This window comes from Xenia sp. Carnegie-2017, unplaced genomic scaffold (assembly GCF_021976095.1).
Source record: "Xenia sp. Carnegie-2017 unplaced genomic scaffold, XeniaSp_v1 HiC_scaffold_14, whole genome shotgun sequence".
Classification (NCBI taxonomy): Eukaryota; Metazoa; Cnidaria; class Anthozoa; order Malacalcyonacea; family Xeniidae; genus Xenia; species Xenia sp. Carnegie-2017.
The window spans coordinates 10,400,342-10,424,172 of NW_025813447.1; the positions used below are offsets into that span (position 1 = coordinate 10,400,342).

At 35.3% G+C, this 23,831-nt stretch overlaps 3 protein-coding genes and 2 long non-coding RNA genes across 7 annotated transcripts; all 5 read right to left on the minus strand.

Annotated features, from left to right (window-relative positions):
* Positions 1–3,484: 3,484 nt before the first annotated feature.
* Positions 3,485–4,626, minus strand: LOC124435605. Its single transcript, XR_006945080.1, has 3 exons — positions 4,551–4,626; positions 4,128–4,412; positions 3,485–3,552 (listed from the first exon to the last, which is right to left on the minus strand). It is a non-coding gene; the product is annotated as an uncharacterized LOC124435605 (long non-coding RNA).
* A 3,089-nt stretch (positions 4,627–7,715) lies between these two features.
* Positions 7,716–8,912, minus strand: LOC124435246 (zinc finger MYM-type protein 1-like). Its single transcript, XM_046985186.1, has one exon. It carries the CDS (start codon positions 8,910–8,912, stop codon positions 7,716–7,718), a length of 1,197 nt encoding a protein of 398 aa, XP_046841142.1.
* A 7,104-nt stretch (positions 8,913–16,016) lies between these two features.
* On the minus strand, positions 16,017–17,734 carry LOC124435566. Of its 2 annotated transcripts, XM_046985569.1 has the most exons (5): positions 17,628–17,734; positions 17,358–17,450; positions 16,920–17,021; positions 16,550–16,846; positions 16,017–16,475 (listed from the first exon to the last, which is right to left on the minus strand). In XM_046985569.1, exons 1-5 carry the CDS (start codon positions 17,629–17,631, stop codon positions 16,189–16,191), a joined length of 783 nt encoding a protein of 260 aa, XP_046841525.1. In that variant the 5' UTR covers positions 17,632–17,734; the 3' UTR covers positions 16,017–16,188. The 2 variants fall into 2 exon arrangements, with proteins under 2 accessions (XP_046841525.1, XP_046841526.1); XM_046985570.1 differs by lacking the exon at positions 16,920–17,021 and having other exon boundaries at positions 17,628–17,728.
* A 666-nt stretch (positions 17,735–18,400) lies between these two features.
* On the minus strand, positions 18,401–20,690 carry LOC124435569. Of its 2 annotated transcripts, none has more exons than XM_046985574.1 (4): positions 20,645–20,690; positions 19,487–19,579; positions 18,934–19,230; positions 18,401–18,859 (listed from the first exon to the last, which is right to left on the minus strand). In XM_046985574.1, exons 1-4 carry the CDS (start codon positions 20,673–20,675, stop codon positions 18,573–18,575), a joined length of 708 nt encoding a protein of 235 aa, XP_046841530.1. In that variant the 5' UTR covers positions 20,676–20,690; the 3' UTR covers positions 18,401–18,572. The 2 variants fall into 2 exon arrangements, with proteins under 2 accessions (XP_046841530.1, XP_046841531.1); XM_046985575.1 differs by lacking the exon at positions 20,645–20,690 and adding an exon at positions 19,757–19,827.
* A 1,671-nt stretch (positions 20,691–22,361) lies between these two features.
* On the minus strand, positions 22,362–23,492 carry LOC124435635. Its single transcript, XR_006945111.1, has 2 exons — positions 23,160–23,492; positions 22,362–22,774 (listed from the first exon to the last, which is right to left on the minus strand). It is a non-coding gene; the product is annotated as an uncharacterized LOC124435635 (long non-coding RNA).
* Between the last annotated feature and the right edge of the window lie 339 nt (positions 23,493–23,831).

The window sequence follows — 23,831 nt, forward strand, 5'->3', positions numbered from 1 at the left end:
AGGCTTCATTCATGTATGCATATATATAAATTATAACATGCCTGCAAGTGAATATGAACTTAATTATCGATCTTCCTACGACCATGATGGTAATAATAACCATTGCCTTTTACGTTCTTTTATATTATGGAACCACATTAAAAATATAGAATGTGTAATTGCATCTAAAAATGTAAAATTCGACATTAATCCTCCGCGAGCACTTCAACGGAAGCCTGATGTTTGAAAGAGCATGTTCATATCAATATTGGCGGGAAGAGGCTTCTATTTGCCACTCTGTTTGTTTGGAATGTGATGCTAATTAAGTGGACTTTCTAAAGATCACTTTGTATTAAATTCTTCGGTGGTCTGAATTGTTCTCCCACAAAATATATTTGGAGAATTCCTTACCAAATTAAAAGAATCGATGATACAATTGAAGTGAGACGGATGTAGTAATGTGTTAAAGCAATTCTATTATCTCGCTTGTATGAGCTCGATCAAGATTGAAAATATTAAGAATTCTGTTTCTGTTCATTCTCATTTTGTCTATTTTGGTTTGACCGCTATAGTTCCGAATATTTCTGCAGATTGAATCTAACTGAAACATGTGTGTGAAGTCAACGTGAAAAAATATTTAAATGCATGGTTAGAAAGTTTGAAATGTGGTGTATCACCCGTAGGTAGACCGGAATGGTCATTATTGCACATTTTGATTTAATTTTTCTCACTCATGGTAGTGGTGAAGGTTTTAGGTGCGGTGTGTTATGCAACCATTTAATTGCAAATTAATCTGCTAATAATTAGTTCTCTCCGATACGTCGTTAATAGAAACATTTTACTTCTGTTTAATGCACTATAGAGGCTATTTATGTTGATGATTATTTCATTAGTGAAAAGGCTTTAATTTTTCTTATCATTTTGAACGTTTTAAATGTACAATGAAGTTAAATATAAATTCTGGCAATATGCTATTGTATGAATGTGAAAAGATGTATTTTATGTCGATTGAAGCAAAAAATTAACAAAAAATGCATTTAAATACACCTTAATAAAATTTTTCAGTTTATTTTCAATAGCAAGTGCATGTTATTGGTCAACTGCATACCAACATATCTTGACGACGATCTGTAAAAATTCTGGCTTCCGTAGCGACTATTTTCTCTTTTCCTGTAAGTTTTTCCCATGGATGATGCTGCTATGGTTTGCCAAATAGTTTATCACAACAAATTCAGCTCGCGGGGCGATGGTCATAATAATGATAATTTCGTATCATTTCTAATTTTGAAAACATTTGTCACACCCTATTTGTTTTTTCAGAATGCGCTTGTTTAACATTGTCAACACATATTGCATGTCTTTTTCCTTTTCGTATGAACAATTATTATTCCTGCCGCTGCTGCTAGCTTATGTACATTATGTTTTCTTTTACTTATGCTGTTAACCTTGCTTTACAGTAATAGTTATATTTCATATTGGCTTGTTGTATGTCCTAAATCATGATCAAAATTTTTCTCTGGCTTGTTTCCTACTTTCTTTATACGATATTTCAACCAACTTTCCGCTGAAAGATTGTTATATGCAGTGCGGTGTTCATATCAAGATATATCTTCATTTCAACTTTCCGCTCCTGTAAGTTTTATAGACATGCGCCCACTCAATTAGAGAGTTATATATAATTATATAATTATTTTGAAGGATGTTCCTGCATTTTTGTTGCCCTGTTGTCAATCATATAAAATGTAGATACTGTCGACGTTTGTTGAACAAGCTACTACTTTACACTTCGTCCCAAACAAAGCTTTTGTTTGCATGAGCCGAAGCGGTAAAGAGATCCTAATTAGTTAAATATTGTCATCTGTGATATTGTGTTGAACAAACAATCCAAGCGCGTGCGTTTAGGCAAATAACATGGTTGTTTTCGCCAGGCGCTATGTATGATTGTCGTAATGAACACGAATCGCTTTCCGCTCGGCAAGTCTCTCGCTACTATTTTAAATAATCGCTATAATGGCACTCGAAGCATTTAGAAAAATTCCAACGACTTGAACTTAAGCTGAGAAAAAGCCAAACTCGACTTGGATTTTCTTACGACATGCAGAAAGCGCTCTGTGATACCAAGATTCCTGTCGTTCAAAGTAGCTAGTCATCGTTTACAAAACTCTAGCGCTTATCGCCAATGCAAAATAAACTCCTTCAAGAAGAAATAAACGGAAACACGCTCGCATACGCGTCCTCTCAGCACAACTAACACAAGCACACTCCAACCTGGCGTTACTAATCTCCAAAATTGACTTTATACACCTTAAGAATGTCTCCGATCGTGAAAATTCAAGAAAACTAATGCAACATCAACATATCCAAAATCGCAAACTTTTCCGTGTCACATCCAAACATGACAACAACATCCCAATCGACCCTGATAAAGTGGTGTTCAACTTCTCAAACCACCTCATTACTGACAGAGAGAAGAAATCCTTTCAAAAGGCTTAAACTTTTCCGTCCCACCGAAAATGTTAAACATTTGCACCTTCCTAACACCTTTAGAAAACTCTACAACCGCCTTAAACGAGAACCTGTTAATGAATCATCCGGATTTTTCCAGACTCGATCAAATGCAAATTAAAGACATTGCCCATCCAGGTTTCCAAAGTTACAGCCCACCACCTTTCCTATACTCACAAGAAGACTTGAACATTTTAAATAGTTTAAAAAACGACAGAACTATCCTCATCACTAAGCCTGACAAAGGAAATGGCATCGTAATACTTAACAAAGACGACTACATAAAGAAAATGACACACTCTTATCTGACACAACAAAGTTTCAACTTCTTGATGGAGATCCAGTAAAAGTCACTTTACAACGAGAAAATCAAGTGAAGTCTTTATTAAAAAAGTTGAAAGATGCTAAATCTATCGGCCAAGAAACTTACAAAAAACTTTACCCTACTGGTTCACGAATAGGTATATTGTATGGTCTTCCTAAAATACATAAATGTAACATCCCTCTCAGACCCATTCTTTCCTCCATTAATCACTATTCGTATAAACTAGCAAAGTTTTTTATCCCACTCCTAAAACCCTTCACTACAAGCAACTTTATCATCAAAACTCCTTCTCTTTGTCGAAGAAATCGTAAACTGCGAAATCAACTCCAGTAATTTTGTCCTTGCTAGTTTTGATGTCGTATCCCTATTTACTAACATACCTGTTGACGAAACCATCCGCATAATATCCAATAGCATTTTTAACAACCACAAGTACTTCAACGGACTCACTGCAACAAATTTGAAAACTACTCTCTAGCTGTTAAGAACTGTCACTTTATCTTTAACGGGAAAATGTACCAGCAAATTGATGGTGTGGCTATGGGCAGTCCATTGGGCCCTCTCTTTGCTGATATATTCATGTCCTCTCACGAACAATCCTGGCTTAATAAATGTCCTTCTTCATTCAAACCACTACTTTACCGACGCTAAGTTGACGACTGTTTTTACTTTTCATCCCTCCGATCACGTCCCTCTCTTTCTTGACTATCTGAACCGAGAGCACCCTAACATCACATTCACAGCTGAAATCGAACAAAACAGAAAACTATTATTTCTTGACATTGACATCTCTCGAGAGCAGATGAGTGGAAGCCCGTGACCAATGGTCGAGAGATCTCACTCTTTGAGGTTTTGCAATGAGCCAGTGCAAACATGTAAAACATCTTTTTATAAATTAACAGTAATGCAAAACAGATAAATATTAAAAAAAACTTCTAATTCATTCTCTATATATATTCATGATTGATTTGCAAATTATCGTTGATTGATTATTTGCAAATTATTTTTGATTGAATTTATTGAATAAGCTCTGGTCGGATGCAAAGGCTAATGCAAATTGCAAACTCGGCAAGAGACCAATCAGCGCATGCATTTTCTTGTTCTTATCGTACAATTGATATTACTCAAAAATCCCCTCACTTCGGGGAGTAGACAAGTATGCAGGATAAGAGGTGCATTCCCCCCGTGACTGTATGGTGAAATAATAAAAATTTGCTTAAACAATGAAGTGAAAAGCTTATGGAATAGCATTAATCTTTTTTGTGGGAATTAAGTTCGGGGTGTGCTATAACGTAATATTATGTATGTTTTCACTTACCTACACGCCTTTCTCTGTTGTATTGAAAGACTGTTAAATTGGTGGAGCATTTACACTTGGTGTGATTATGTAAAATGTATTCGTAATATTTAAACATCAGTGAGTCTCTCAGTACGATGCCTATCTTTTGCCATCTCACTGGTTTCGACGGATAGTGAGTTTGTGAATATTCTGCACAGCGGTGTATTTTGATGAAATATGGTCCGAAGCCTTGAGGGGGGGCTTCGTCAAATTTGTCACTGTATATGGACATAACATCTTCCTGAGGTTCACACGTTTTCTTGGCTGGAAATATAAGTACATATTAATTTGGCTTGTCTGTGGACGAACAATTTTCAATTGTGAGAAACCAAATGAAAAATGTAAAACGACTATTTCATTATACAATCAGTAAATTCAACATGTTTAGTTTTGTATGTTTACCTGCTGCTGCACAGAGCTGGCATAGTGTTAAAACAATAACATAAACTTCCTTTTTACTTCTTAAAAAATATCGATCTGTGATGAAAGATAAAAGCGCAATCAGTACCTGATGCAAAATATATTAAAACTGCCAATTGATTAGTATGATTTTATTAAATTCGCAACCAAAGGCATAAACGCATTTATGAATTTAAAATTACAGCTATCATTTACTTTGCTCAACTATGAAATATTTTATACAATTGATAAGCCATTTTGTAAGTCATACTAAAACTAGCGTCTATTTTGAACGCAACATACTGGAGATGGTACAGTGTTAAAAGTATTTTTTTAGCAATGCAATGAATGTTGCTCTCAAATGAGCGTCTTACAAAGAGTGATAAAGAACAAAGACGCAAATGTAAACATCAGGTCATTGGAGGTCAAGAGTGGCGTGAATTATTCTTATCTTTTTTATATCAATAATCAATATACATATATTATTTGATCATTCGATATATTCATCAACAATTTGTTTAAGAGATGCAGGGATTCAAAATGATATTTCACCCTATTGGCCCTATTGTCCTTTGTAACTTCCCGTAATGATATTTTTTAATGTCATTTAGTTAACTTTTTAGGGCATAGTTTACAAAAAAAATTTTAAATGTTTTGTATCCATATTTCCTGCGCTGTTGAACCATGTACATATCAAATCGTATGTGAAAAAAATTGACCCTATGCTATATTCTTAATTCATGTGAACGTCTCTACTCTAGGTTCATTTAAAGAATTTTGTGGAATTACTTCAACAGAGATTCTTTGACACCGAGGACTTTGTCAAACATAATGCTTCATGATTGGGAGAGAGGTCATTATTGTAACAAATTTTATAGCTAAATTGAATACGAAAAAACGGTTGAATAAATTGGTAATGGCAATCAGCATGGTATACAACAAACAATCGTGCTGTTTATTTCAACAATTTTTTTTATACAATGCTGTTTCTTTGTTTAATTAGCGCAATTGCGCAACGCGGCAGCGAGTTGTTGCAGAATTTAAAACAATATGTAATCTATACATTGTATGCATCGACGACACATAGTTTTGGCTACTATACAAGGTTAACACTACTCGATGGTGCTTTAAAATCGGCGCATAAATAGTCATCAGGAAGTGTATACGATAAATTTGACCTAGTAATACTTATTCATCATGCAATTAGAAATACAAATAGAATATATAACTTACCCATTTTGCTTGCAGAAAAATTGCCTGATCGTTTTTTGCAAATCGTCTTTCTTTTCGATGTAAGCAACTGTTCGTTGACTTTTGAACACTTGTAAATGATTTATGGTGTTTGCGTTTTTTATATTTATAATGATGCAAGACTTGTTTTTCACTGCATGGTGAACCGCACTTTATTTTGTTGGGTTAACCATTTCCTTTTGACAAATAATGGTGCAGCAGAAGGATGAATACTCTTTAGGTTATTTTGATACACTGTATTGCGCTGTTGAGGTTAGCATTCTTTCATAACTTATTTACGCAACAACACGCAATGCAAGAAAAATAAAAATAATGCTTTTATTGATTTCTGTAAAGTAAAATAGATCAAGTCGTAAAACTTTTTTAATGCTCGAAGGTTCATGTAGGTTCATGAAAAATACAGTGGAAGTTGTCCCACCCCAAGTTCTTCAGAAACGCATGCGTGATCGCACCTAACACGCCTTAAAACTTGCTATTTTTTATAAATGTCCGGAGTTGTTTTTGACGACTTCTGGTGGGTTTTAATTAGCATGATGTAAAGTGACTTGGGTATTTTATATTTTCCCAGTTGTTTTGATAGGAAAACGTTCAACGGCTAATTGATTTCATATTAATTGATGTCATCACATCATGTGTGTACAATAAATCTACTTTACAGATACAGTTTCCATAGGCGTACGGGCACATATTTTTAGGGGGAGCTGGACTAAATTTGCCCGAATTATATGACGTCATATGACGTATGACGTCATAGATATTCTTATGTTGTCTCTGGCCATCTCAATTAATAAGCTAAAATCATTACAATTTGCTAAGAGGATGCTACGAAAGTAACTACATTTTATTTGATATTTGAAATTTTGTCATATATAACACTAGACGCAGAAGAAATTTAGTTAGTTAAATGTGCGACGATCTAAGACTAAAAGAAATAAAATTTACGATTACGTCGTTGTCCAAAAATGTTAATTATCTTTTCCATGTCGTTCTTTAAAGTACTATTTGCATAGGCTCTTTCCACATTGATTAGGGCAATGCTGTTTAACCGTTTTTGACCAATTGTACTTCGAAGATAGGTTTTTTAAGCGACGAAGAGCGCTAAAAGATCTTTCTGCTGAGCAGGATGTTGCCGGGATCGCGGCCAGAATCGAAAATACTTTGTAAGCCACAGGCAGGACTTCATGAACACCATTTTCGAACATTCTCTTAACAATTTTGGCAGCGTTTTCTCTCTCAGCACAAGGGAAATCAACGTCAATATTCTCAAAGACATTTTTCTCGCTACTAAGAAGCTCACTGTCGATACCATAGAAGTGTGATACCAACTCAACATTCGCCGTGGTTGGAGACCTGTTGAACACAATATCTGCAAGTGCCAATAGGACCTCTTGATCACTACCTTCAAATCTTGATTTCATCTCCGCCACAATCTTGTCAATGCTTAGGTAGTAGCATGTGATACGATAGTAATCTTTTTCTGTTCGATTTTCCACTTCTGCATTTACTTCAGCCATTTCACCGACGAGAGCTTGAGCCGCCGTGACGGCTGTTGGAATCTTGGTACTTTTGCATCTTTGAAATTGAATTCTGTACCTTCAATTTGCTCCTTAATTTTGTGTGCTATGATTTCAGCCCGTGACCATAACAGTTCGAAATTTTCGAGGGAACGACATCCAATTAATGTCTTAATCACGCCATCAACACTCTTCTTTGCTGTGGCGACATCCATTTGCTTTCCTTGTAGGTACCTGCTCAAACCATCGGTGTTAGATAAAATAACCTTTAATACCATCAAACCAAAAACGAACCGAAAGTCGCAAATCGAGTTAAGTAGCGAATTGCTGTCATTGTAGGTCTTCGGATCGCGATCTTTTGAGAGTGTAAGGAGAACCTCGATGATCTTAGGTAATTGGTTTACTACTGCTTTACAGCTGCCCAACGACAAGACCATCTAGTAGCACTCTGCGATTTAATAGTCAGTGTAATATCTTCGTCCTCATCTTCGACCTTGATGTCATTGAAGATGGAGTGGCGTTTGGGACTTCCTTCCAAGAAATTATGGAGACTCTGGATCACACCTAAAGCTTTCTGAAGTGGCTCAATTGTAGTCATCGTATCTTGTAGCGCCAAGTTAAGCCGATGCCCATGGCAGTGAACATAGATGCTAAGAGGTGAGCACTCCTTCATGCGTGCAGCAAGTCCTTTGCGAGGGCCACTCATATTTGCAGCGCCATCAAAGCATTCTGCGACAATGTTTTCCAATGTCAACTCTAGCCTGCCAATGGCTGTCTTTAACAGCTCATACAATACTTCTCCTTCCGTAGATTTGGTTGAATAGAAACCAGTGAATGTCTCTTTGGTTTCGCCATTGAAAACATATCTGAGGAAAAGAGATAATTGCTCTGTTCGACTGATGTCTGCCGTTTCATCGACAACTATTCCGTAGTAGTCGCTACTTCTTGCTTCTTCTGCTATCCTCTCAAGCATGACACTTGCTACTATTTCCAGTAGTTCATTTTGAATAGCAGGGGATGTCCACTGAGCATGTGTCTGCAGCTGGCTTTGAAGTTTAGATTTCAGCCAAGGCAAATCGTTGCATCTTATGCAAAGTAACTCGAGAAAGTTTCCTCTATTTATATCAGATATCTCCCATATATCACCCCGAATCTCTTCATGACCTCTAATTGCAACATTTTGTTGTGCAGTGTACATCAAAGATTGTATGATTACTTTTAAGTATTGTCTGTTAATAGCAACCTGGTCCTGGTGTGCACTATTCAGCTGTTGTAGTACGGAGGTTTTCTTTCTTTCCATTGCTTTAAACTGGAGCCATCTTGTCATGGATCTGACGTGGTTCTCACTCTTGCCATGTTTTGCCAGCTTTGACGACTTCTTCCAATTTGTAAGCACAAATGAAGTATTCTTCCCAAATTCTTTACAGGCAAAACAAACGCATGCATCTTTATCCACTTCGTAACTAATCCATGGATATTTCTTGTACCATTCAGGCTGAAATCGTCGCACAAATGTTTCACTGCCGAATTTTCGTGCAGGATATTCACCTAATATAGGCTGTTTTGGGGCGTGCAAGGTGGAAATCTCTTCTTCATTCATACTGTTAAGGAAACCTTTCTAGTCTGTTCATTTAGAACAGATGCTGTTGAATCTAAATCTTGTATTGCTGTTGTGTCTAGAGTGTTAGACGTCGTCGTTGATTCTGGTGTTGCAACGCGTTGTATATTTTGATTTAAGTTAAATTCTTCGATGAACAGTGCGTCACTGGAAGTAAGATTTTCATTATCCGTGACCGTATTCAATTCTTTATTTTCTCTGAACTGCGTCAGTGGATTTAATTCATCAACATCAATAAACGTTCTCATTGGTTCCGTTTGGTCTTCGCTTATGGGCTCCTTCAAATTAATCTCAGGTAGATTTTCCTCAAAAGACCCAGTGGCTGCTAAATCTTTACTAGCACTCGATTCTGTTTCCTGTAAGGTTAGGTTATCATCCTTGGTTGTCATGTTACTTTTTACAAAGAAACCACTGATCTTTGACTGCGATAAATCCGATGAATCCATCACTCGATGACACTTAACTTTTTCATTATTGTGAACTCGTCGAAAGTGGACCTCCTTATAATCACTGTCAATTTCCTTGCTGCATTCCTCGCACCAAACGCGATGTCGATACGGTCGTTTACGAGACGCCATATGTACGCTTTATTAGAGCTTGGCTACTAAATGTTTTCCCCTTGTGGATAATAGTTTCCTTGAACAACAATCATAGAGTGAATGGCACTAATCTAATCAATGGAATGGACAGTGCCTCTCCATACGAAGCCTAATTTTCATGCAAAAATTAAAAATCACTTTTGGGGATCGCAGCGATTGTTAATCTATATATTAATGTATAACGGATAGCGTGGGGAGACGATTTTCGCAATTTCAAGACATTTCAAGACTTTTACTGACCTCAGCCCTTTTATAAATGGAGAACGTTATGTGGATAAATTTAATACCAAAAGCTTTGCTCTGATTGAAAATATCGGCGTTCGTGTTCGTTTAAAAGTTGTAAACACCGAATATATTCGTCGCAATATCGCTAGTAAATAGACCGATTTCTCGTGACGTAATTTGTTTATATTATAATGGGGCGGATGTAAAATTCTCCTATTATGTCTCAAGAAAATTTTGCACCCAATCACTTTACGCGATTTTTATTTTACCTCCTGAAATTTAAGTAATTTAAACAATTTAAAACCATCCATTAAAAGACCGTTCACGCTCAAGAACCGAAGCAGTTTATGATCTAGAAATGATGTAGATTAATATTGAAAATTTAAAAACTGTAGTAAGTATCTTGCCAGAATATCATGTAAATGCTTGCCCGAATACACAAATTCTCGAGAAATTGGGGGGGCTGCAGCCCCCCCAGCCCACCCCCCCCGTACGCCTATGACAGTTTCTCCAGTCTTTATCAATGTATGATTGCTATACAGTACATTCAATCACAAGCGTTCTTTTACTTTATTCTTCCAAGCTTAAGGAATAAAATTTTGATAATTTAGCCCGTTATAGATAAGAAAAAGAAATAGTGTGAGCGAGAGCTGTCAATAATTTAGAAAAACCTTTTTCAAAACAACAAATAGTTTTGACCGTGTAGTATAGACCGTATGGTCCATGACGATTATATAGAATGATCTGAAGATCATCATCGCTCTAAGGCATTTTTCTAGAAAATATATATACAGAAAATAGGATTTTCCTCATTTAACTGCAATGGTTCTTAGTACTTCGTTGTTGGTTCTTTCCTTAAAATATTGAAACTAATAAAGTACATTCGTAGGTGTGAATTTAACTGTAACGTATTGTCAAAACTGAAATAATTGCGAGAGGGAATTGCGAAACGGCACAAGTGCGCTTCCGATTGTGTTAAACAGTGTTTTTAATTAGCCTATAATTGACGTAGTTACATGAAGCAAAGCTCAAAGGTTACTGTTTTACGTGCAGCACAGTGGCCTTTGTTGCGTTTAGTTGGGTTATTTTTGTGGCCTAGTCAGCCCTTGGGTTTGGTCTTGCGATGTAAACTTCAGATCATTATCAGTGTTTATTTCTTTGAAGTCTTTATTGTTTCTACGATGAGTAAACATCTAAACGTTGGTGATAAATTTGCGTTCTATAAATACACAAAATTGATCACTAATCCGGAGCCTAGTACTCGGCTATAATTGACATATTTGTCGGAGATTGGATTAAGGATCAGTTTCGCGTATTATAGAACACGTGATTATTACCGAAATATTTGCAAGAGTAAATAAACGGCCTAAGATAAATTTCAATAGTTGAACGTATTTTACATTGATTTGTCTTTACATGTCATGGTTGTAGCAAACATTAAACAGAGGAGAATCATTTATTTTTAAACTCCCTTTATTATACGATAAGTGAGAACAAAGTAAACCACATTCCATCCTATCCCCAAATTTGGTAGTTTTAACACAAGTTTGATTGAGAACTTTTGTTTACTGGGAAATCGGGAAGTTTTATATGCATTAAAACCGCCGATTTTTACGACTTTTGGCATATGTGTGAACCACAAGGGAGCATGTTGTTGAATTTCAACATTTCTTGCCGGTGACCTCATGAGGAAGTTATTTGTTTTTTTATAGAATCTCGTGGCGAAAGAATGCCAAAAATCCACGCCACTCTGTGAATTACCGTCTCTTGTTTATTAAGGTATGTAGTTTTGAATTTACCTGTAAATTGATCTACCAAATGTCTTCATCTGGTTCATTTAAGTTTCAATGCCAATATTTACCAAAATTTCGTTTTTACCGGAATTGTTTTTGCTACTGGGAAGAATATACGCGTAGCTGTGCCTTTCGTGTTGGAATGCTTCTGACTGAAGCCCAGTGCAAACAAAGTTAACATATAGATCCAGCATTTTTGGATACTACATATTGACTTCGTTAGAATCAATTTTTTGTGTGTAATGTTAGGTAGTGCTAAAATTGTGTTGAGGTTAAACAAGTCCATAATTTTCAATCTGCAACATTGGTCACATAAATGCTGACTGTAATTTGAAAGTCGATGAAAAATTGTTGCTGGAAGTTTTAATTATCGGGGTATGTGGTGGGATGTGTTTGAAGACACACTGAAAGAGTTGGTCCTATAATGGCATAGGTAGTTCCTGCGATTAGGAAGGGGGATGAGGCATATTCACATGTGCATGCAATAAATAATGCGTATATCGATAGAACTGAAGGCAGAACTTTTACGTGTGAATATTGCCCCACCCTACCTCCACCCCTTTATTATCAAGCTGGCTGTGCCACTGATGATATAGTTTGAATTTACTGGGACCTACAGTCTTATATTCTCAAACAAGCCGTTTTGATACAAAAAAAACACACTGGCGGAAGAGACTATACTTACTTCGATGAATTGCGTAAGATTAAAAGATTGTTCTTTAAATTTGGATGTTTTTTCAAAACTGGGGAGATAGGAGTAGAGATTTTTCGTAATGACAATCAACACGATGCATTTATAAGCGGTAACAACAGACGATTGACGACAATTGTAAGCTGGTGCTTAGCTATTTAGTTGAATCAAACATAATGGCGTGGATTAAAAGAAAGGAATGGAGTGTGTACCTACTATTGTTTTGTCATCCGAATGTTCTGCATAACTGCATAACTGCATAATTGAGGATGAGTCATTTGCCACAACGCATTTCATCATTTGAAGCATTCTGTTTCAAGAAGTCCATTTGACCTTGAAAATCAAAGAGAAATTGCTTAGAATTCCCGAATTAATTGAGGTGAAATATCGACATTTGCGAATGAGGATTATTTGGATGAGAAGAAATATTTTATGGAAGCGAACGGCCTGGTTTTATATTTCTTCTGCAATCTTCTTTTCATGTCTTTCCAGCAGTATCTGCTCATTTCTTTCGAAAGAATAGCTCTTCGAAGTTTGTGAAGGCAAAGAGATGGTAGGATGGTGTGGTTTTAAATTTCTTTGCGGCAATTTTTTTCCTGTCTTTCCAGAATCATATCTTATCGTGATTTGCTAAAACAACGAGATAATAGGAAGGTGACGTTTCAAATTTCAAAGGCGATTTTCTGCTAATGATATTCCAGAAGAATATCTCTTTGCTAAAACAAAGAGATGAATATCTCTTTGCTAAAACAAAGAGATGATGGTGTGGCGTGGTTTTGATTACAACGGCGATTTTCTTTTTTTGTATTTCCAGCATCATATATGTCATAGGATCATGTAATTTTTGAATTTTCACCGCAATTTTGTCTCATGTCTTTCCAACAGCAGAATCTTTTCAAGGTTTTCTAAAGCAAAGCACATTTTACTCTTCTTTTTTTTGGCGTCATGATATAAAAATAGTTCAATGATACAAGAATAGTTCAAAGTATCATTTTTGTGTCTTTTAACTGGCGAAATACTAAGAACTCTTGCAATTATTTCCCTTTTTGTATTTGAGGTAGAATGTTTTGCAAGAGGATTTGGAGTACTCATGTTAGTACTTATTGCGGCTTCTTTGTATTATTAGACGTAGTGGGTGTATTTTGACTAATTTCTTTCTTTCGTGCTCGGTTTCCGTTCATATCGATGACTCGACATTTAGTACTTCAAGGACTGCCTTCCCTTTTTAGAATGAATTTTTAATTTGTTCGCTCTATTTTTACATTTTTGTAATGCGTTTTACTTTTCCTAATTTGGTCAAACAGTGAAACCCCGCCTTATGGTCTGTCGTTAATACGGTTATATGACGGTCGTATTTCTATACAAGCAAAACACTGGTGTATTTTATAACAAACAACCGTTTAATACGACCAACCTGTCAGTACTGTCCACGGGTGCATTGTGAAGTCCCATTTTAAATACGGTCAATTGAAATAATAATTGTGTTAATTGACGGAAATGGAGCATATGGTACATGTTGAAAACAATATAAAAAAAATTACATCGTATAATTGTTTATAATGTTAATTGTACATTTAAATCTCTCGAAGAGGACTTAAAACAAAAGAATAAATATGCAAGCTTCTTTTAACTTCGTTTAGCTTTTAAATTTTTACAGTAACTTCTGCTTTTTTCTTGCTTCAATACTGGCTGATGAATTACTCTTAGAGCCTGATTATATGGAGGCGAGCTGGCCCGGATAGCGTGCTAGCCCTATGATTTCAAGGGACTGAGAGAGGCCAGAACTTCAAGGTTAAAAATTACAACTGTGTTTGCAAAGCGCCACACGTTATTCCTGTTGTAATTCGATAATTCGGGCAAATTGGTATTTTTAATTTTAAATGTTTTGGGTAGTTATTAAATCAGAATATTGTGAAATTGCTTGAGATGATTTGTCTGATGTCAAGTATTAAATCTTTTCCAAAATCATTTAACGTTTGGCTGAGTCCCGGCTACCGGGATCATGTTATCAGCCCCTTAGTGTTCAAAGAGTTCTTAGGGCGTAGTTATTAGTTGCGATTTTTGTATGAGATGGTGGCATTATAATTTTCAAATAAACTATTTAACATATCTTTGATGACGTTACGCTTTTATACGGCCATTTTAAAATCCGGGGCTAAATTCTACAACCATTTGAAAACTTCCATTAAACCGCGCAGTCGAAACAAGTTCAAAAATTGTGAACAGCGTGAGGAAAATGGTGTTGAATTCTCAATGATGTTGAAATGTTACGCAAAATTTTATCGACGCATCTGATGCAAATGAGAGAATTTTTTTTCGGAAGAATGAAAACAATTAAAGATCTTCCTGTTGGTTTTGTTGATACGGATTCAGAGATATAATATTGTCCAAAAATATGAATGATCGCAATGGCAAAAGATAAGAAAAAATACGAGAAAAACTTTAATCGAGCTCAAGGAAAATATTTTGTATTATAATGTCACTAATGTGATCTTCATTCTGACGAAGAACAAACGCCCTGAGAGTGATGAATGTTTAATGATGAGAGTGGTGAGGGTTAAGACGAAGACCAAGGATAATGCGCTTATAGTTAGTGGTAGGATCAATTTAAGATGTTATTGCGGAAAACGGAGTTTAACACGAGAAGTATACTCAAGCTGTTACTTAAGCAGCAAAATATGTTGAAAGTGAAAAGCTTGGCAACGAATGACTTTGAATCGAAGAACTTGTCGTGATGACACAGAGAAAACTTGTTCAGTCACTAATTGTTGAAAAAAATGAATTGCATAATGTGTTGAATTGAATTAAGGCAGGCTAACAGCCGTAGAGAATTTCATGGTGTGGCGGCTCTAGCGTTGGTAAAAGTACTGTACAAAGCTCTAACTAGATAAATAAATTATAGCCAGAAAATTATTCTGACGATGTCAGTTTTCCAGAAGTACCTCCAACAAGCAAAGCTGCCTTTAACACAAGAGGGAATACACTCCATTTCGCATTTAAGATTCTTGTAAACACGAGATTTGATTACTTCACACTAAGTATAAATATTGGAACCAAATAAAATTTTGGCGATCTTAGTATTATAACTGTTGATGACTTGTTTCAATATTATGTATATTTCCTCATTGGATGTTTGAGGATTAACACATGTTTATCGCATAAGCAACCGAACACCGGTCAAGGCTTCAAGTATTGAGCTTCAAGAGAAGATAAGGACCTCGCTAGAATTTTAAATTGCATCATGACATTAACATTTTAATATTGTAAGAAGAGATTATCTAGTATAGGGCCATATAGCAATGATGTGACTGTTGATGAACATGATCACGACGTTTTTTATTTTCATTAATCCAGAAACGAGAAAGTCTACTCAAAAGAAATTGACATTGAACTTGGCGATTTATTACAAGACATTAAGGTTTTTTCTAAAGCATGGAACAACTCCTCTCAAATGGAGGTAGTTCTCCATTTGTGCAAAAAAATTGTCTGACAGCAAAGTCCTCATTTTTCGATGGTATAACTAATTGTGCTGAATGTCAACTAAAAAAGTAAATTACCAAGTAATAGGTTCACTAATGCCAAGTATTATGTACGAGTTTTATTTCAAGAAGAGCGTATAATCTGGAGATACGTTCAATAAAGACTTAATGTTGTCGAGATAATCACCATCCGGAGTTAGTACAAGGTTGTTAGGGGGGAGGGTAGTATTGTTATCACTTAGTATTTGTTGGGGATATTGTTGGCGGTTGCAAGAGTACGACTGCAGCTGTTCTGTTGCTTTAATTTTGAAACCTTTATTGAAACATTGATTTATTTTTTATACTTATAAACTTTTTGTGAATTTCTATTATTTCCATCCTGCATTAAACAATAACACCAACTAAATTACTTGATCTTTATGTTCACTTCACAAATTCGTATACTTTCCTCTCCACTTCCAAAATGCTGAATTATTGGGACTGTTGTGTTGTGCTCCAGAGATGGCAAGATATATGTTCCCTGACGACTTGAAATTGGATTGAACCATCTATGCTATTTGTATTGACAATCTTCATTTTCTCTGTTGCTTTGCAACCAGGCAAGCATTGAGTGAATGGGATAAAGAGATAATGTAAAAGAACCTTTATATATTCACTGTGCAGATGAAAACGAGGTTGTGGATGCTTGCAATAGTCATTACATGTTCTCACGTTTGGTGGATTGTATTTTACTTTTGTTGTAAATTCTGTTTCGTTAACTGTAAACACAAAAGGAAAAGCGTTTCAAATTTAGATCTCAGTTTAAATTTTAATTAAATACAGAAGTCCTTACTTTCGTTTGAAGATAGATTCTTGTGTTGATCAAAGTTCAAGGCTGTTAAGTTTGTACTCATGTAACAAGAAGTGTGATTATATACAATATATTTGTAAAATTTTGTGTAGTTTTTTAAATCAGGAACGACAATCTCGACTTCTGTCAATGTCATAGGTTGGGGCCAACATAATGAACATATAGGATTTTTTTCTTTTTCGATGATACATCGTTGAACTTTAACATAATATGGCTGCCTGTCCTTGGGAATGTCAGTGAAGTTTTCATTATAAATTGAGACAACTTCTTCCTTGAGGACTATAAATATAGAAAATGAATATTAACGTTAACTTTTTTTCATCATAATTCAAATCATTATTTGTTTTTGTACCTGGTTTATTGTTAGTAGTCTTGTTCTCTGTTTTACTATGCACATTCTTGCTCATGAACACCCCACATATTATACATGTAAATTTGAATTTGTTAAAGACACCTAAAGAAGACTAAGATTGTTTTTCAGAAAATTCATCGTTTAATGCTCATTACTACACACGTGAACTGCTCATTTTATGAAGCATTTATTTTATCGTGAAATATTAACATTGACCATGCCAATTTCATTATGTTTAAAGCCGTCGTTTTTGTACCTAGTGCAGGATATTCACATCTCCCATTCACCAAATTTAAAAAGATAAACAAGCTTCATTTATCAACGAGTACACATTGTTGTTATGCATACAATAATATGAAAAGCATCTTAAGACTGACCATATTATTTTATGTTTGATTCTAGGAAGTTTAATTTCATAGACTTCATATTTTATTGTACCTAATCCATGGTTTCTTCCATTCACCTTTTCGCTTATTTCAAAAACAAAGACCACGAACATTACCCAAGTATATATTAAGTTTTCAAAGATACCTTAAAAAGACAAAGCTTGGTCATACATAAAAAATTGTGTCTATACACGCCTCTTATATTACATAATTATGTATTTCAAATTCGCATTACAGGTTCAATGAAAGATTTTTTATAATTAATGACTTGGTAAAGCACGAACTTTTAAATTCGATGATCAAGGTAGTCTGTTTTACTCACCCATAGTTTGCTCTATGATATTTGCAGAGTTGAACGTTACTTACAATGAGCAGGCATGTAACTCTTACGTAAAAACAATCGCAGTTGTTTTTGTTATGAGTGGCAGTGCTCGTACGTGTCATGAAACTTAATCAGCTCTTTAATGCACGTCAGCACAGCAGGCCATCTTAAGAGGTTTGAGAGTGAGGGGTCAAGAATCAATCATAACCAGGTGAAAAACGACTGTGAGAGCACGCAACAGCAAGCAGGAAAGCTAAATTAATGAAGGAGCGAAATTTTCGTATTGGAACCAAATAAAATTTTGGCGATCTTAGTATTATAACTGTTGATGACTTGTTCCAATAATATATATATTTCCTCATTAGATATTTGAGGATTAACACATGTTTATCGCATAAGCAACCGAACTCCGGTCAAGGTAGTTCTCCATTTGTTCCATACTAAAAAAAATGCAAAAAATTGTCTGGCAGCAAAGTCATCGTTTTGATGGATGTTAACTAAATTGGATGTATAACTAATTGTGCTGAATGTTAACTAAAAAAGTAAATTACCAAGTAATAGGTTCACTAATGCCAAGTATTATGTACGAGTTTTATTTCAAGAAGAGCGTATAATCTGGAGATACGTTCAATAAAGACTTAATGTTGTCGAGATAATCACCATCCGGAGTTAGTACAAGGTTGTTAGGGGGGGAGGGTAGTATCGTTATCATTTAGTATTTGTTGGGGATATTGTTGGCGGTTGCGAGAGTACGACTGCAGCTGTTCTGTTGCTTTAATTTTGAAACCTTTATTGAAACATTCATTTATTTTTTATACTTATAAACTTCTTGTGAATTTCTATTATTTCCATCCTGCATTAAACAATAGCACCAACTAAATTACTTGATCTTGATGTTCACTGCACAAATTCGTATACTTTCTTCTCCACTTCCAAAATGCTGAATTATTGGGACTGTTGTGTTGTGCTCCAGAGATGGCAAGATATATGTTCCCTGACGACTTGAAATTGGATTGAACCATCTATGCTCTTTGTATTGACAATCTTCATTTTCTCTGTTGCTTTGCAACCAGGCAAGCATTGAGTGAATGGGATAAAGAGATAACGTAAAAGAACCTTTATATATTCACTGTGCAGATGAAAACGAGGTTGTGGATGCTTGCAATAGTCATTACATGTTCTCACGTTTGGTGGATTGTATTTTACTTTTGTTGTAAATTCTGTTTCGTTAACTGTAAACACAAAAGGAAAAGCGTTTCAAATTTAGATCTCAGTTTAAATTTTAATTAAATACAGAAGTCCTTACTTTCGTTTGAAGGTAGATTCTTGTGTAGATTAAAGTTCAAAACTGTTAAGGTCATTTCCCAGTAACAAGAAGTGTGATTATATACAATATATTTATAAAATTTTGTGTAGTTTTTTAAATCAGGAACGACAATCTCGACTTCTGTCAATGTAATAGGTTGGGGCCAACAAATTCCACATGTAGGAATTTTATCTTTTTCCATGACACAACGTTGAACTTTAACATAATATGGCTCCCTGTCCTTCGGAATGTCAGTGAAGTTTTCATCATAAATTGAGACAACTTCTTGCTTGAGGACTATAATTATAGAAAATGAATATTAACGTTGACCATGCCATTTTCATTATGTTTAAAGCCGTCCTTTTTGTATCTAGTGCAGGATATTTCTATCTCCTATTCACGAAATTTAAAAAGATAAACAATCTTGATTTATGAACGAGTACACATTGTTGTTATACATACAATAATATGAAAAGCATTATTAACATTCACCATATTATTTTATGTTTGATTCTATGAAGTTTAATTTCATAGACTTCATATTTTATCGTACCTAATCCATGGTTTCTTCCATTCACCTTTTCGCTTATTTCAAAAACAAAGACCACAAACATTACCCAAGTATATATTAAGTTTTCAAAGATACCTTAAAAAAACAAAGCTTGGTCATACATAAAAAATTGTGTCTATACACGCCTCTTATATTACATAATTATGTATTTCAAATTCGCATTACAGGTTCAATGAAAGATTTTTTATAATTAATGACTTGGTAAAGCACGAACTTTTAAATTCGATGATCAAGGTAGTCTGTTTTACTCACCCATAGTTTTCTCTATGATATTTGCACAGTTGAACGTTACTTACAATGAGCAGGCATGTAACTCTTACGTAAAAACAATCGCAGTTGTTTTTGTTATGAGTGGCAGTGCTCGTACGTGTCATTGAAACTTAATCTGCTCTGCACGTCAGCACAGCAGGCCATCTTAAGAGGTTTATGAGAGTGAGGGGTCAAGAATCAATCATAATCATGTGAAAAACGACTGTGAGATCACGCAACAGCAAGCAGGAAAGCTCAATTAATGAAGGAGCGAAATTTTCGTATGTTTGTCATACGAAATCAATCGATAGTAGGAAACTAGGTGTTAAAATTAAGGCATGTAAAGTTCAAAAATCTGCTCTAAACACGAAAGGTCATAAAAAATTGAAATTTGCATTTTCGTTATTACAGAATGTCTTTACATGTTTGTAAATGTAGATCGTCCAGGTTGGTATAGTCCTGAGAAGGACTGTTTTTGTTGTTGTTGACCATTTGTTGCTGTTGACATTTACTTTGGTTCAAACCATTTACTTTATTACAGAATGTCTTGTTGAATCAATCGTCGCCATATTCATCCGCAAGCAGAATAAATCAGCTTGCTAGCATGAATTTGCTGCGACAAATAGAGAAAAGCTGTACTTTCCTTTAGTATAATAAGAAAACATATTCCGAATAAAATGTTCATGTTTTAATCAATATTTGAGAAAACAATCCGATGATGAATTGTAATAAATTGAAATATTACTGTGTAAAAACTGTCTTGTTTGTTTCTTAAGTATTGAGTTTTGATCTTTTATTCGAGGAAGTTTTTATTATACTTTATAAATTGTCGGCTGGTAATGGATTTTGTATAATCTCAGAACAACTATTCTTTCTATTTACGAAACTTACCAGCATTTGGACTTTGCTGGGGTTTTTTCATTTGTGAAAGTCGTCCACAGATATCAAAATTGCGAAATGAATCTTGTGTGGTATGGTCATGGCAACAGCGTTAAATTGATTCTTTTTCTGTTTTAAGTTAAACTTCCAATAATCCCTGCTCTGACCTAGAGGTTTTGGACGCCAAAATTGACCGTCTGTTAGGAAAGAGAGATCGAGAGATGTTTGAATGTGAAAAGGGCAAAACAGATCAGCCAGCTTGGGTATGAAGAATTACATAATTCCTTGAACGCGGAAAAATGATAAACTCATGTGATTACTAATAAGGGAATTCAAAAAAAAAGTAAAGCTTTGAATGTAGTTTTAGTGAACGCTAATACCTGTCACATTTTATAGACTATAGACCCATTGCATGTGACGTCACAATCCCGTTGACGTTACATCTGGAGGACAAGCAAACGCGACCTGTAAATAACAAAGCAATATTATTGTTAAGGATGGTTAACTTTTGCGTAATTTATGGCTGTTCGAAGCGTGCTGATAGGGATAAGGAATTAGGTTTTTATCGCATACCAGCTGTGAAATCCAATGCAAGCAAAATATTGCAAGATTTACTCAAGGAACGTCGTTCTTTGTGGCTTCGAAGAATTCGTCGGGCAGACATTGATGATTATAAAAACAGTAAATTATAGAAACAGATGATTATAAAAACAGACATTGATGATTATATGAAACAGTACTGTCAGCAGTGACCCAATCGACCTTGACAACCCATCTTGTAGACGAAGAACACGGAGTCATATCAGCCACATCTGCTTGATTGTCAGAATCAGAATCGAACACCAAATATTCACAAAGAGAACTGAGTTTGGATAAAATAACTGCAATGAAGAGCGAGATAAATCGCTTGACCCAAGAAAATCTTGAGTTAAAAAACAAGATAAGTGACATGACGCTTGACGAGAAATCCTTCTTAAATGATGACGAAAAAGTCCTCTTTTACACTGGTCTGCCAAATTGGACGATGTTGTCGGCAACACTGGAAGTGGTACGCCCCTACCTTTATGCATTCTCCCAAATGTTCTTTGTCACCATTTAGGCAGTTGCTTTTAAGAGTTATGAAACTGCGACTTAATTTAACTGGTGTAGATTTGGTTTATCGATTTGGAAACATCAACAAGGAAACTGTATCAAGAATTTTCTTACAAGTAATTGCTCTTTATAATTGATTAAGCCCTCTTATTTTATGGCCTGATAAGGAAGCCTTAAGAAAGACCTTGCCCATGGATTTTAGAAAACACTGCCCTAAATGTGTTGCCATCATTGATTGCTTTGAGATTTTTTTGGATTGTGCATTAAATCCTCTTGTGAGGGCACAAACTTACTCATCCTACAAGTACCACAACACGATTAAGTACTTAATTGCTGTCACTCCCCCAGTGTACAATAAGCTTTGTTTCCAGTGGCTTGGAGGAAGAGTCAGTGACAAACATTTGACTGAGAACAGTGGTCTCCTTGATAAGCTCTTACCTGGAGATGTAATCTTAGTTGATAAAGGCTTTGATATCCAGGAGTCAGTTGGTTTGTACTGTGCAACTATCAAGATGCCAGCTTTTACTAAGGGTAAAAAAACAGCTCAGTGGCATTGAAGTTGAACAAACCAGAAGAATTGCTAATGTGAGGATTCATGTGGAAAGAGTGATTGGAAACATTACAAAGAAATATGCACTTCTGAGTTCAACTCAGCCAATTGATTTTGTCAATTCTAAAGAAAATGAGCCCAATACGATTGACAAAATAGTTACTGTTAGCTGTGCACTAATTAACATTTGTGATTCTGTCTTACCTTATGACTAAATAATATCTTTTAAAAGATTTTGCATGCATACACTTAAAATTGTACTAATAATATTCATAAAACATTTGATTTCATTATATTTCATTTATTCAATTTTTCGGTCTTCAGTACCATTTTCCATTTAATTCCGGAAGGAGTCTCCTCAACACAAATTTCTTTGCTGCCTCTATCTTCCTTTCTAGAAATTCGTTATTTTGCAAGATTCGTTCAACAAACAAGTCTTTCTCTGTCCACACAACAAAATCACAGTAGCTCAAACCTGTGCATGACAACTGAGCCATAACCTAAAAAAGTGAATTTCTATGCATTAAGCTTGTTAAAGGAATTTATGAAAACAAGTCTTTTTCTGTCCACACAACAAAATCACATTAGCTGAAACCAGTGCATGACAACTGAGCAATAACTTAAGAAAGTGAATTGCTATACATTAAGCTTGTTAAATGAAATTAGAATAATTTACAAATGTACTTGATAGTAATACGCATGAATTCTTTTAAGTTGTTTTGTGTCATCACTTTTTACTTCAATGCAAAACAACCTGTCATCTGTTGAAGTTTCAATTGTCTCATCTTTATGGCAAAATGGACACTATCAAAACAATATCAACAGGCGATGTAATTATTATGTTGACCTTTCCCCCATGAAACATAGACACAATGAATAACAAACCTTTATTTCACAAATCCCATTGCCACAACATTGGCAAGAGACAAGTCCATCATGAGAGGCACCAAGAGATCCATGGGTCAAATGAATCCAGAATCCACTGTTTGTTACTGAAACATTTTCATGAATTGTGTTTACTCATTTCTGATATTTGTCTCTTGCCACCTCTTCATGCTGGAGTCCCATCTTGTTGCTGCAGTTGAAAATTTCTTCGGCTCTGGATAGCAAATACTTGTGATCAGACACTTGGAAGGTGAAGCTCTGTTGGTGCGACAAGCAGCTTTGAGCTATAAGCAAGCAATAATTGTCATATTTTTCCACCAACACTTCACGCACCCATCCATTCACAAAATTTTGATAACTACCAAGACTCTTATGGTTTTTTAACTGCTCTTTCGTGCAAAGACTGACCGAAAATAATAAATACATGCCAACATGAATGTAGCTGACAGCAGGCCACAGATCGATATAGTCGAGCCATTGATTTTTTGGTATTTCGTACGGATCATCTCCATTGCAATGTCCTAATTTCATTTTGTAACGCGCTTTACTATCCTTACACTGAATATTTTCTATATATCCAGGCAAAAAACCTTTTTTTGACATAGAAAGCGCTGACTTTATTTTACTAGCCATATTAACATATAAAGCGTGCACATGTGCTTGTCCTCCAGA